General features: G+C 36.8%; 2 protein-coding genes across 2 annotated transcripts; both read right to left on the bottom strand.

Moving 5' to 3' along the window:
* Positions 1–761: 761 nt before the first annotated feature.
* LOC101550294 (olfactory receptor 4P4) lies at positions 762–1,691 on the bottom strand. The gene has a single exon (XM_004621631.2). It carries the CDS (start codon positions 1,689–1,691, stop codon positions 762–764), a length of 930 nt encoding a protein of 309 aa, XP_004621688.2.
* Positions 1,692–13,211: 11,520 nt separating this feature from the next.
* LOC101542107 (olfactory receptor 4P4-like) lies at positions 13,212–14,126 on the bottom strand. Its single transcript, XM_004621603.2, has one exon. The coding sequence runs from the start codon at positions 14,124–14,126 to the stop codon at positions 13,212–13,214; it is 915 nt and encodes a 304-aa protein (XP_004621660.2).
* Between the last annotated feature and the right edge of the window lie 1,049 nt (positions 14,127–15,175).

The raw sequence follows: 15,175 nt of genomic DNA, 5'->3' as shown, positions 1-15,175 counted from the left end.
AGAATGAAATATTAGTCTGATTAAACAATTTCTAATACAACATTCTAGAAACTTAATGTTTTATACATTTATAAACTTTATTATGTTTTTATTCCATTCACATATCATTTTTTCAAATGGATAACTTCCATTTAATATATTTCACTTTATGCCAGTAATATATTATTAAAGTAGAATCGCCAGAGTATCTTAAAATTAAAAACATCACAATATCAATCATATTCAGGAAACAGTAGACATATCTTCTCCATAAGACTTGCTCCAAAATGTCCAATTCAGTGCTACTGATATTAGCACTAACTTGGAAGCCAGTTGACTGTTTATAATAATGCATAGATAAAGAAATATACGATACTCTAAGATAAAACATCAAAGTAATGAGAAAATGCATACTACTCACAAAAGTAACAGAAGAGTGACACTAAAAATAAGATTTATTTCCTCAAACTGTAGACATATATAAAATGAATTCATTTCAGAGATAAATGTAGTAACTGCCTTTGGAAGAAAGTTATTTTTAATAGAAATAAGAAGAACTTCATTTATAACTGATAAATTCTAGCTGTTGCTGATTGGAAAATATTACTCTTTGTGCTCTCCATGTAATTTTCTGTATTGTTATTTCCAATAATGTTGCATGTAATTTTCTGTATTGTCATTTCCAATAAGACTTTCAAAAAGAAATTGATACACGCGCCAATATTCTTTCACACCTAGAAGTCTTCATGGGGCACTGCACAAATGCAGAAAAGTTGCAGAATTCAGTGTTCTTCTGAGAGTGTCTGGCGACACCACACTTTCCTCATGGCAGTCTTCATCTCCATGTTCCTCAGTGTGTAGATAAGAGGATTGAACATGGGGGCAATGATGGTGTAAAACAGAGCAAACACTTTATCTTCTGGGAACGTTGTGGCTGGTCGAATGTAAATGAATAAGGCGGGTGCAAAAAATAGGACTACAACCGTTATATGAGAACTGCAAGTAGAAAGCGCTTTTCTGCGGCTCTCCACAGAATACCCCCTGATGCTGTACAGTATAAAGAAATAAGACAACATCAAGACAACAAAAGTCACAAGAGCAATTAGGCCTGAGTTAGCAATGACTAAGAGACCTGTGAGACGAGTGTTGGAACAAGCCAATTTCAGCAAGGGATACACGTCACAAAAGTAGTGATCCAGCTCATTGGGGCCACAGAACGGTAAGAAAATGGTGAGAAGAAACTGACTCACAGAGTGTAAAAAGCCCCCAGTGCAGCAGGCCGTGACGATTATATTACATCTCTGCCTGCTCATGATGACCGTGTAGTGTAGGGGCTTGCAGATGGCCACATAACGGTCATAAGCCATCCCCGTGAGGATAAAGATCTCGATGCCTCCAAATAAATGTGTGGTAAAGAGCTGTGTCATGCAGTTTCTATAGGAAATGGTCTTCCTTTCTGCCAGCAGATCCGTTATGAGTTTGGGTGTCACAGTGGATGTGTAGCAAAGGTCAGAGAGGGAAAGGTAATTTAGAAAGAAATACATGGGCTGGTCAATTAGCTGACTGCATGTAATGGAAATCATGATGAGCAAGTTTCCTATCCAAATGGCAATATAGCACAATAAAAACAATACAAAGCAGATACGTTCAATGTTTTTGTTTTGAGAAAGACCCAAGAGAATGAATACAGTCACATTATTGCTTTTCTCCATGTCCATTGTATTGAGAACACGCAAATCATCTGCAATGATACAATTCACAGTCCGTATTAGGTGGGAAAGATGATGGTCATATTCTGCTAAAGGTGCTGAGTAGGTTTAATTGACTTTACCAAGTGTTTCAGAGAATATGAATTAGGCAATCAATTGAAACGGTCATCTTATAAGACTTTGTGTGACTTATAAGACTTATATAAGACTTATAAGACTGCTGGCCCTCGGGGTTTTTCTGCACAATTGCCCCCTTCACCCCCCGCCCCCGCCCCCCACCCCTTAGCCAAGAGCCAGCCTGGTCCCTGGGCCTGGAAGCAAAGGCTGCAGGACGGGAGGGGATCCCCAGGCTGGAGGGTTTGGAGGTCCCTCCCCTTGGATCGTGGGGCGGGGCTGGCGGTGAGCTCCGGGCTGGGTCCCACTTGCCGGAAGCTGCTGGACTCATTAGCAGGAGGACAATTGGAGGACCCAGGTCTCATCTGCAGATGCTTCCTGCTGTGGCTGCAAGCACCCCTACGTGCTCCCCATCACCGCCCAGCAGTGGAGGCTGCTGGGGACCAGGCCAGAGAACCCCAGCACTGCGGGGCCCGAGCAGCTGTCACCCTTGTCACCCCCCAGTGTCTGGCCGGTGGCACCCCCAGGCTTCCTGCATATACTTGGGAGGCCCCCACCCCCATTCCCCACCCCACCGTTACGAGACAGAAAGAAAAACCTGGCTGCAGATCCGAGCCAGCCCTGGGGCGGGACAGACGGGCCCCCAGGTCCGTGGGGCGCCCCCAAGCTCCATCCACTCTTGCCCACAGCCCACGAACCCCCCGGAAGGCCACACTCATTCCAATCCAGAATATTTTTAATGAATGTCGCTACCCAAAGTCTAGCATACATTGCAATGTTTTCCCACAAAATCTAATACTCTTATTTTGTTAGTAATAAAAATCAAGTATGTCTCATATCTAATTTTTAATTATGTGCAGATAGCATGATAAACTTTATTTGTGCAAAATAATGTACAAGCCAATTTTTAATTATGTAGCATATAACTAAATTAAGTATACCAATAAGTCAGTATTTAAAAATTAGAGATTCTCTAATTTTTTTAGAGAATTGTTTTAGATTGATACAAATATTTGAAAATATTTTGATGCCATTTGTTTTGTTTCCAGTGGCTTAATGACATGTTTCTGCTGAGACTTTAAACCACAAAGATTTCTAACTCTGTGGGTAATTCAATACAAACAGGAAACTAACTTCCCAAGTTGGGAGGTTATGTTCATTAAAAGTCTAAGTAGACTGAAACTTTAAAGTTTAATATCAAGTACACTATATTTGACAAATTCAACTATCTACTTGTGTTTATATATTTATATTGTTTTCCAGTAATATAATTTTGCTCAAAAACAGGTTATCTAGTGGACAGAAAGAATTAATTAAGATCAACTAACTTATCTGGGATAACAAGTTGAAATATATCTAGACTTTTGCATTATACTAGAATATGTTTTTATTTTAGATGCAAATAATTTATTCTATTGGAATATAAGTGAAATAGAAAACCTACCTTCACTTAAAAATACAATTTTTATGACATCTTTTAAAATAATGGAATAGAATGTCAAATTATTTTGTAAGTTCTAGAGATATTAATTAATTTTATTATTATTTATATTTAAAAATTCATCAAAGACTGAGTGAATAAAATAAAATTTTGAGAACTTGAGAGCATTTTGTGCCCAATGTTTCTCAGAAACTTAATAAAAGATTTTTCTCCACTAATGTAAGGATGTAAAAATAAGGTAAAGAAAGGGACACATAAACTGTATTGTTCTTTTAGTCATCCGAATAAATTGACAAAAATGATAAATTAACAGAATGATTGAAACCATTTTGTCTATTTTAAGTCGAAGAAATTATATTCTCTCATTGTAATTTAGAAACTTATTCTAAACTCAATTCTGAAACTCAATTCTTTCATAAGTGAAGCTATTAAAAGAAAAGAAAACTGCATATGTGGCCATACTTTTGTTAATATTACTACGTACATAGGGGAATAATCATTTTCCTTTAATGTTTATAAATTAAACATATATAGTAGTAACTCATCAACCACTTAGCATGCTGAGTTCAACACTTGAAATTTATGACTCTAGGCCTTATGTTTATAATCATTTTCCTTTACATTCTCTGCAAAGGATTTATGGAAACAAAATTACTTTGCTAAATTTCTGAATCTTCCAGATAGAACCAGGATCACACAGTGGTCTTAAGAGGATTATTATATTTTACAACACTGGGTAGGACATTTGCCTCGGCTAACCTGGGTTCAATTCCTCCATCCCTCTCGGAGAGTCCAGCAACCTACCGAGAATATCTCACCTGCATGGCAGAGCCTGGCAAGCTCCCTGTGGCATATCCGATATGCCCAAAACAGTAACAAGTCTCACAATGGAGACATTACTGGTGCCCACTCGAACAAATTGATGAGCAACAGGACAGCAGTGATACAATGATACAGTGAAACCTGATTTAAATTAAAAATACGGAAAAGCAAACATAGAACTATAATTTAGACTAAATTTTCTGTAAAGGAAATATGATAAACTCATTAAGTGTTGAATGCTGACACCAATATGCTACTTGTAGGAAGAGACAAATGTATAGCCATAAAAAGAAAATTAGGAAGGACAATTAAATATTAGGGAGCATTTCTGATACTGTCACCTGTTGACCATGTCGGTAACCTTGCTAAACTTGGCTTAAACATTTCCAAACTCTAAAATAAGGCACATACCCTTGATTGCTTGTAAAAAGCTGTTCTTTCATAATGCCCCTTTCCTAGACAAACAGCCTCATCTACTCAATGTTTTACTCATTCTCTCTCTTGAGTTTCAATAGTATACTTCTCTTTTTCTTATGTTTAGGTACTCAATAAACTAAGATTTATTATATTGTGACTTTGATCTTATTCTTCTAGATTATGTTAGCCCACCCTTTACAGGAAATAAGCTACTCTTAGAATTTACTCCTCCCTTAATAATGCCTCAGATATCAAATTGACATTAAGGCATATTTTTTAATCAGATACTAAATATAGTTGTTATATATAAATCGATGAACAATGGGACAACAGTGCTACAGCCCTATATGATAGTTCAAATATATTTTAAACAAGTATTACACATGTGGGCAGAATTATGTTAAGGGAGGAAGAGATAAATTACTCACATACTTTCTTCTGCACAAATTTTTGATCATTGCTCTCAAAGTCCTTTCTGTTATTTCTTCATTAAGATTACACTTGCTCTTTCAAAAAATATTTACTTTCATTCTTCTAATTTGAATATCTTTCGGCACAATGAGCACTACTGATGAGTCTTAACTTGTAATTTTCTCCACTCTATACATAAAATATTCAAAACCCATATCATTCTGGCAATGACTGCCTCATCACCAAGTCAAATTCATGATGGGAGAAAAAGCCAGAATGCAAAAGAAATGTCTAGCTTTCCAACTCCAGATACATCTAATATACAAATATATAGATTCAGTTTATGTACCACCACATTATTCCTGAGGGTTGTTAGGATCAAATACTAAATAAAATCTTAATAAATGTTTCTATCCCAAAGGTATACTTGTTTCCAACTGAGATTTAGCTGATTTAGTATGTTAAATTATTTATCACTCCCAAGTAATCACTTCTCCAGTAAGAAGTCTCTTTCAAATCCAAGAGACTAGACTACAGCTATACTCTGAATTCCCTATTCAAACTCTGCTGCAGATCATTAGAATCCGATTCATTAAAAATTTCATCTTAGGGGCAGAGCCATGGCACAGCAGGTAGGGCTTTTGCCTTGCACCCATCTGACCTGGATTCAAATCCCAGCATCCCATATGGTCCCCAGAGAACTGCCAGGAGTAATTCCTGAGTGCATGAGCCAGGAGTAAACCCTGTGCATTGCTGGATGTGACGCAACCCTCCCAAAACACCCTCATCTTATATAATATATAATTTATATATAATTTTTATAAATTTTATATGAATTTTATAGAATCTTATATAGTGTTCAATAACCTTTTAAATTTTACTTCTGTCTTTCAGGCAAATGTTTACTTCTGTTTTGTTTTTTGAGCCCCACAAATTACAAAAGTATTTGATAGTATTTGAGCAAGACAAAAATAACAAATATAGCATAATTTTTTCTGATAGCATAAAATGTATATGTGTCTGATATGGACTGGCTGATATACTTTAGCTTCTCTAATTTGGTGTGTGTGTGTGTGTGTGTGTGTGTGTGTTTTGAGGGGGGAACGAGGGAAGTGGTTTGGGCCACACCTAGTGATGTTCAGAGGTTACTTCTATCTCTAGAATTAGTGCTCAAGGGAGTATATGGGATGCTGAGGATCATATGGTAGCCATATGCAAGGCAAATGCCTTACCTGCTGTGCTATTACTCCAGCCCCACTTCTTCAATTTCAATTAATTTTATGCGAGAGATATATCTAACATATCTTCACTGATGAAATAATGAGGGGGTAGAAAGTTTATAATACAGTTAGTGATTGTATAAGAGATTCTAGTTGCAGGGGTAAATGTTGATATAAATATCATTTAGAAATATTTCTTTGCAACATCAACATTTCTTTTGTGAATGGGCAATAATAAAATAGGTCATAAAAATAAATTCATAGAAAATCTGGAAGAACTTGTAAATCTATCACATGTGCCAATTTTCTTGATATTATTCAAACTCCACATTTGCTTACAACTTTATTTTCAGCCATTTTCTTTCCACCATTGTTTGATTAAACAACTATCTTCTCTTTCTCTCTAGGTCTTACAGTTCTCTCTTGGTCCTTGTTGAACGTTCTCACAAACTCCAACAGGACTGATCTAGTTAGTATTTATCTGTCTTCAAAGTTGATATTACATCTAAGACTTCTCAGATTGTTTAGTTCAAAATAGCATTTTGTCTTGTGCCAATACTACAGTGGGTAGGGTGCTTGCCTTGCACAGAATGAAAGGAGGTTAGTTCCCTGGCACCATATATAATACCTTGAGCCTACCAGGAGTGATTCCTGAATACAAAATTTAAAAAAAGAACTTCAACAACAAATTGGTTAGCAGGAACATAAAAATACCATAATATTATATAAAATCAAATGCAAATCTAAATAATGGTAAGATGTCATGTTATGAGTATAAAAATGGTTAGTTTCAAAAATTAGGATGTGACCAAAGATACGGTACAGTAGTTAAGGTGCTTGCTTGGACCCGTTCATCCATCTCCTGCGCTGCATATGGACCCCGATGTTCATCCAGGAGTGATTCCTGAGCACAGATACAAGATAAGTACTGAACCCTTTGAGATGAGATGTAGTCTGTCAGAAAAAGATATTGGAAGGAAAAATGTTTGTGAGAATGTGGAAAATTGGGAACCTTGTACACTGTGGTGGGAATGTAAATTACACCACACCTGTTCGTGTTCGGGACTTACTCCTGGTAGGGCTCAGGGGACCAGATTTGGTGCTGGGGATTGGAACCAGCTTGGCTGTGTGCATGACAAGTGCCCTACCTGCTATACTGCTGCTCCAGCTCATAAAAAAGTTTGTGTTACTAAAATGCATTATCTTGTATTTTCCATCCCTCTCGGAGAGCTCGACAAGCTGCCGACAGTATCCTGCCCGCACAGGAAGAGCCTGGCAAATACCCTGTGGCGTATTCGATATGCCAAATACAGTAACAATAACAGGCCTCATTCCTATGACCCTTAAAGAGCCTCCAGTCATTGGGAAAAAACGAGTAAGGAGAGACAGCTAAAATCTCAGGCTGGGACAAATAGAGACGTTACTGGTGCCCGCTCGAGCAAATTGATTAACAATGGGATGACAGTGATACAGTGACAGTGACAAAAGTATTATGAAAAGTCCTCCAAAATAAAATTCTGTAAATCCTTTTGAAAAGGAGATATTTTAATAGATGAGTTTTGTAGTTTTATTTAATATCATGCTTTATGATGGGATGGGAATTTCTTCTGAACACCTTGAAAACCCACAACACCACACCCAGAGAGATAGTTCTGCTGTAGGTTTCCATGGGTAGGGTTAAGCCCCCCTGGCTCAGTTCTTTTTTTTTTTTTTTTTTTCTGGCTCAGTTCTTGACACCACGTATAGTCCCCTGTGTCTTGCCAGAGGTGATCCAAGAGTATAGAGCCAGGATTAAACCCTTAGAATTATGTTGGTGAGGCCCCCAAATAAACAATAACAATTTAAAAATTCCACCATAGGTCTGAAGCAATAGTACAGCAGGTAGGGCGTTTGCCTTGCACATGGCTGATTGGGCTCAATTCCCAGCATCCCTTATGGTCTCCCGAGCACCGTCAAGAGTAATTCCTGAGTGCAGAGCCAGGAGTAACCTCTGTGCATCACCCAGTGTGGTGTGACCCAAAAAGCCAAAAAAAAAAAAAATTCCCACCTTACACCTCATGTTATACATATACAAACATAACTACATTGCATTTATATACTAAAGAAAGCATCAAGTATTTAAACTCTCCTCTGTGTTCTTCTTGCCCTACTAGTTACAAATCGCTCCAAATCTGACACAGTATCTCATAAAGTCAAACCTTCTGATGGCTCTGGATTTTGTATAAAATATTGCTTTATCTCTTTCCTCTATGCCCTTTGCATATTTTTATTTTAGAACAATGTTGTTTTTGTATAGAAACAGGAAGAGAATTAATGCTATGCTTTATTAATATGGAAGTCAATTGACTCCAAATAATATTTACTCCTGGGCATCTATCATTTTTACTGGACTTAAACCTCAGTTGCTTATTACATCTACACAATGGAATACTATGCAGCTATTAGGACAGATGAAGTCATAAAATTTCCTTAGAAGTTGATGGTCATGGAGAGTATAATGCTAAGTGAAATGAGACAGGAAGAGAGGAACAGACATAGAAGGACTGCACTCATTTGTGGAATATAAAATAACATAAAATGAGACTGACACCCAAGGACAGTAGTGACAAGGGCCAGGAATATTGGTCCATGGATGGAAGCCTACTTCATGAACTGGAAGAAAAGCAGTTGGAATAGAGAAGAGATTACTAAATCAATGATGGTTGGAGGGATTGTTTGGGATGGGAGATGTGTGCTGAAAGTAAATAAAGGACTAAACATGATAACCTCTCAGTACCTGTATTGCAAACCATAATGCCCCAGAGCAGGGAGAGAATTGTCTGCCATGGATGCAGGGGGAGGGGTGGGATAGGGTGATACTGGGGACATTGGTGGTGGAAAATGTGCACTGGTGGAGGGATGGGTGTCCAATCATTGTATGATTGAAACTCAAACATGAAAGTTTTTTGACTGTATCCTATGGTGATTCTATAAAAAAAAGAGAAAAAAAATTTACAAAGCCTCAGTTGCCCTTAGATTGCCCTTAGATCCTTATACTCCAAATGATGGGTCCCTTTGAAGGACTTAATGGACCCAGGACAAACCATAAGCTACCCTGGCTTCCTTCTGTTCTCCTTATAGGTTTTTGTTGCTAGGAAGAACACAAAAGAATGGAAAACTGGGCTTCAGTTAACCTTGAGCTAACCTTGAACCTCACTTCTCACCTCACCCTTTGTGAAAGGTGAAAGCATCCAACTCGGGTTCTTATTGTCTGCTGAATAATGCACCTGCCCTGATAGATACCAAAGAAAAAGAAACAAGCATCACTGAAAAATAGACTTAGTTCAAAAGTGTCCCATTGACTTCAGTGGTTACTGAAAATAGAGGATTGGGTAAATAATGTGGGAAATGATTGTAATAGGCCTTTTCAGAATATACTGTTAATTAGTCTGTCCAGAAAAAGAAAATAGCTATTTTCTTTTTTCCCATAAAATCAAATGTTGGTGCCTAGCCAGGTTATAGGATTAGTCCTCGGAGACTGATCGACCCACAAGTGTACAGGACCCTGGACCCCATTCACCGACTGGCAAAGTGATGACTTGGGAATCCATCTGACCTGGAAAGGTTTAAAATTTCTTTTCTCCGCTTTCTTGGCCTTAATCTAACTCTTAGCATAATGAAGAATCAGTCTTCCCTTTCTCACAGATCTGAGACCCAGCTAGGCCTTGGAATGCAGACACTCTCTCACTCCTGTTATCACACCAGGTGGGAGGGGTTGTAACTCATGGAAGCTGCGAGCTGGGCCTTGCATTCCTCCTCGAGATAGTTGACCATTTGGTTTACAGACTGAACAGCACAATGCATGCTTTGATGTTTTGCTGTATATTCCTGTAACCCCCTTTTCCCCAGTAATGACTTCTCTATGTTGAGTTTACTAGAGGTGTATGTGTGGGATAGTGAATAAAAGAGTCTGTGGAACGCTATTCCTCTGCTATCACGCCAGAGCGAACTGGTAGCCCTCTGAGCTAATTTCATTCCTCTCGAGTTTCTTGTGTCAGCGCCTCTGACCGCAGGACTGGCCGCCAGCTGATGTCAATAAAAACTCCTCCAAATTTTAAATTTTTTGATCTCTGGTGGTTTGTCAGGGACACACGCTTCGTGTTCTACCCCCACTCTCGGCGGGGTGGCTGCCATCTCTCATGTGCATTTTAGGGGAACCAAGGGACACTGAGCAGCCAGACAGGGCCCCAATCCCTTCTGAAGCAGGAACAAAAGGACTGGGAGGTGCGGGTCCTGTGAGAGGACTGGCACCATAGCACAGCGGGTAGGGTGTTTGCCTTGCATGTGGCCGACCCAGGTTCGATTCCTCCGCCCCTCTTGGAGAGCCCAGCAAGCTACCCCGCCTGCACAGCAGAGCCTGGCAAATTACCTATGGCACATTCGATGTGCCAAAAAGAGTAACAACTTGGCACAAGTCTCACAATGGAGACATTAATGGTGCCTGCTTGAAGAAATGGATGAACAATGGGTGGTCTTCCGATCATGACCCCACAATACTTTCTGTTCTCTTCTGTTCTCCTGTTCTTTTCTCTTTTGTTTTGTGCTATACTGTTCTGTACTGTGCTGTTCACTTTATGGTTTATGACTTATTCCTCTGTGACCAGGTTCCATAAGGTTTTACATAGAAAATTACCCTCTGGCTCCCTCACTGGTGACTGGTGCTTAAGCTACCCTGCTCCAACAATATGTCAAGATAAGTCATTTTTTAAATGCTAAAGGAGTATTTTAGGAGTGGAGCAAAACTGCACGTTAACCCTTAGATATCATATTTATCTTTTTAATCAAAACTTTTTATGCTTATCTAGGGATACGGCATAAAGCAAGATGCACTTGGTTTGCATGCAGGAGGCCTGGGCTTGATCCTGGGTACCACAAGCTTCCTAAAGCATTTACTGAGAGCCAAGAAAAAACTCCAAGCACTTCTGGGTGTGTTCAAAAGCAAAAACTATATATACCTTTCAGTGCTCCCCTTTGAGACATATTTTTAAGAGAATTTAGATGATACATCTTTTTCTTTCTTAAATGGCAATTATAATTTATATCACATTTGCCCTTTTCACACTATTGAAGCTTTGACTTATGTATTTGTGGTACTCTTCCAAAAACATAATTTTACATCTGACAACAATTTTTGTTTCAGTAATAACTGTAAAACTTGTAATTCATCCAATTCGTCTCTGACATAAAAATTTTACTTAGTTTTATATTTCTTTATTTCTGTTTCCATAGTCATTTATATGTAGTATTTTATTATTGTAACTATGGCATTTGTCTTTATGTATTCTAGATCATTTTTTGCAGTTAATCACATCTTTTTCCATAATCTTTTACCTACACTTTTCTGTTACTAAGAGAACAAATATTTTTGCATCCTGTCACAAATGAAAGCAACTAAATTTAATGTTTTTTTTTTCGGGTTTCTCACAGAAGTAATTCCCAGGTGTATTGATTCATGATAGTTAATTAAATTTCTAACCAATATCACTCCTTTCTAAGATAGTGTCATTGTGTTTCTTCATTGATGTTTTTAGGTTGATATTACCTAATCTTTTTTGCCTGTATTTATCATGGAAACAAATAAACAAACAAAAACCCTATCATTAGTCTGCTAATACTTAGCCTTTTTTAATTTTTTTCCTTTAAAGATTTGTTAAAGTATCTGACTCAGAGGAAAGAGCAGTGTATTTAAATAATTTTATTATCATTGTTAGTTTATTTCTTTTTCTCCCATTAAAAGCCTCAAAAGTTAAGAACAATAAATTAGCTTAAACTGGATTCTGTTATATAGAAATTTTATTGTGTAATTAATTTCAAAATAACACCAGGAGTGAATTTAGATGAGAATTCTGAAATAATTGCAATATTATAAAATTTAATGACCACAAAGGAGGAAATAGAAAGGATGGATCCTTCAGATAATGCTAGTAAAATATTGGTAATTTTATGATATATTAACATTGCCAAGTGTAAAACACATAAACATGTACACTCATGCACACACTGTCACTTCAGTAAATACATGAATAATGTACATATTTTTTCTATGTGGGCTGGAGCAATAGCACAGCTGGTAGGGCATTTATTTACCTTGCATGCGGCTGACCCAGGTTCGATTCCTTTGCCCCTCTTGGAGAGCCCGGCAAGCTACTGAGAGTATCTCGCCCGCACGGCAGGGCCTGGTAATCTACATGTGGCATATTTCTATATTCCAAAACAGTAACAAGAAGTCTCACAATAAAGATGTTACTGGTGCCCACTCAAGCAAATCAATGAGCAGCGTGATGACAGTGATACAGTGATACAGTGATATTTTCCATGCAAGATGTTTATTTATGTTGTATTAGCATCAAACTTAATGCTTGGCAGGGAGAAGCACAGAGAAGAAAAGAAATAAAGGGGGGATGAAGAGAACAGGAAGCAATGGGTAAACAGGCATTGGGCTTCAGTTAGCTTCAAATATTCAAAATATTCAGTTAGCTTCAAATATTTGGCTATTTTGCTATAGCCAAATATTTAAAACACAGGCTCAACAACACTGAAAACATGAGATCTAAGCTACAACCAATGGAACTATGTAATGTGTCTGTCAAGTTGATGACAGGTGTTGAGAGTGAGAATGGAATTTGGGTTCACAGGTGGAGGGAAGCTGAAACTGGGGATGGGATTGGTGTTGAAATATTATGTGCCTAAACCTCAACTTTAATAACTTTTAAACCCCAGTTCTTTAAGTAAATAACCACAATTTTAAAATGACAACTTACTGTTAGTACAACTACTCTAATTTTCTCTTTTACGTCAAAATGTTCTGCTCATGTAGTGTCATCTTAATTGTCATTACTACGAGTGTTTTATGCATGCAACCATGGTCACGTTATCATACAGGACCCGAATAAACTAAATTTTAAATTTATTTTTGCATGCTAAAATTGCTAATACATCAGTAGTTAACAAATTCTATTGGCCAGTCACTGAGTTCTATGAAGAGGTTAATAAAGATCATCAGTTCTTTGGTTCTTCACTCAATTGATCCCAACATCAGTTCAGTGAGGTACCCATTAACTATGATATCTGAAACCAAACTTTTCTCATGGCATTTTTCATCTCTGAATTTCTCAGTGTATAGATAAAGGGATTGAACATCGGAGCAATGATGGTGTAAAATAACGCAAGTATTTTATCCTCAGGAAAAGTCGTTGGAGGCCTGAGATAAGAAAAGATGGAAGAACCGAAGAATATAATAATCATAGTGATGTGAGACCCACAGGTAGAAAGGGCTTTGCGTCTTCCTTCAGCCGACTGATTTCTTAAAGTAAATAATATCACAACATAAGAAAAGAACAAAACCATAAATGTTATTAAAGTGGCCAATCCTGAATTGCTAAGTAAGAGGACACCGGTCATGTACGTATCTGTGCAGGCAACTTTTAACAGAGGAAAAACATCACAGCAATAGTGATCAATCTCGTTGGGACCGTAGAAAGGCAATCGAATTACAATCAAAATTTGAGAAAAGGAATGAAGAGCTCCACCAGCCCAGGAAGCTAAAACTAGGAGGTTGCACCTCATTCTGCTCATGATTAGCAGGTAATGGAGGGGTTTGCAGATGGCAACGTAGCGATCATACGCCATGACAGTAAGGATTAGGACTTCAATCATTCCAAAGAAATGCATGGAAAAGACCTGTAACAGACAGCCACTGTAAGAAATTGTCTTTCTTGAAACTAACAGGTCACCAATTAATTTAGGTGTTACAGTGGAGGTGTAGCAGATGTCCATAGATGCTAAGTGGATGAGGAAATAGTACATCGGTTGGTGGAAAAGAGGGCTGTATCGAATGGAGGTGAAGATCAGAAGGTTTCCGACTAAGAGTACAGCGTAACAGACTAAGAAAAACACAAAACAAAATATTTCTGTATTCTGGTCATGAGAAAGTCCCAAAAGAATAAATTCTGAGAAATTTCTCTGGATCTCCATATTGTTCACATTGATCTATATTGTAATCAAACAGATTGAGTACCTTAAAGGGAAAAATATAGATATGTATAAGTGATAATAGCAAAATACAAGTTGTGTAAATCTTGCCTTAAATGATATGTTATTCGTGATTGATAATTTTATTGTTGATAGATAGTTAAGCTAGTTTCTCTATTATTAAAATATTCTTAAAACACTATCATGAGAAAAGCTACTTTCAACATTATCACTAATTATTACACGGAAAATTTTTGTTTGCTTGATGGTAGAAAAACATTTTGTTACTATTAATTTGATTATTTGAATAGCAAGAACATTTTACATAATTTTCAAAAAATCCACGGTTTATAAAAATCTATTTGTACTTCATGTATAGAGTTAGCTTTTTTTTTCTAGAATGACATTGGCAAATTCTACATTTCATGTGGGAATATACCTTTGGTAAGACAAATTCATCAAATATCCATCACCTTGAATTATTTAATTTTCAAGAATAAATATAATATATATTATAAATAAATAATAAACAAATAAAAAGTATTGTGAACAAACACTAGCAATTAGAAATTTAAAGCTACTGTATTTTCTAATGTATAAAAAACAAGGAATATTTGAAAAGTATAACTCAAAGAATTGAACTGCAACTGAATTAATCTATGAACAAAATCAACAAATTCAATTGATATTATATATTTTATATAAACAAAATATAATTTAGAATGGATAAACATATTTTATGGGTAGTAATAAAAGAAATATATTTTGTATAAAGAATACTTGGACTGTAAATATTCCAGAATCTTTCTTGTAATTTATTTATTTCATATAACTGAATTTATAAAATTTTTAAAAGAAGATGATGCAGAGGATATCTGTGTTTTTAATATCATTTCAGATCGCAAGTATATAATTATTAAACCATTTTAACAAGATCCCTAGTAGAAGAAAATTATCCTGTGTTAAACTATTACTTAACTGTTAAATTATCAAGGAGGAAATGAAAAGCTCAACAGTTTCTACTATGTATTTAATATTGCTAGAAGACATCC

This window comes from Sorex araneus, chromosome 6 (genome assembly GCF_027595985.1).
Source record: "Sorex araneus isolate mSorAra2 chromosome 6, mSorAra2.pri, whole genome shotgun sequence".
NCBI classification, from domain to species: domain Eukaryota; kingdom Metazoa; phylum Chordata; class Mammalia; order Eulipotyphla; family Soricidae; genus Sorex; species Sorex araneus.
Note: the sequence above shows the minus strand (reverse complement) of the source record. Positions and strands in the feature narration are given on the sequence as shown.

What these genes read in the sequence shown, in the direction of transcription:
- LOC101550294 (XM_004621631.2), bottom strand. Translation starts at nt 1,691, where the DNA reads ATGGAGAAAAGCAATAATGTGACTGTATTCATTCTCTTGGGTCTTTCT.
- LOC101542107 (XM_004621603.2), bottom strand. Translation starts at nt 14,126, where the DNA reads ATGGAGATCCAGAGAAATTTCTCAGAATTTATTCTTTTGGGACTTTCT.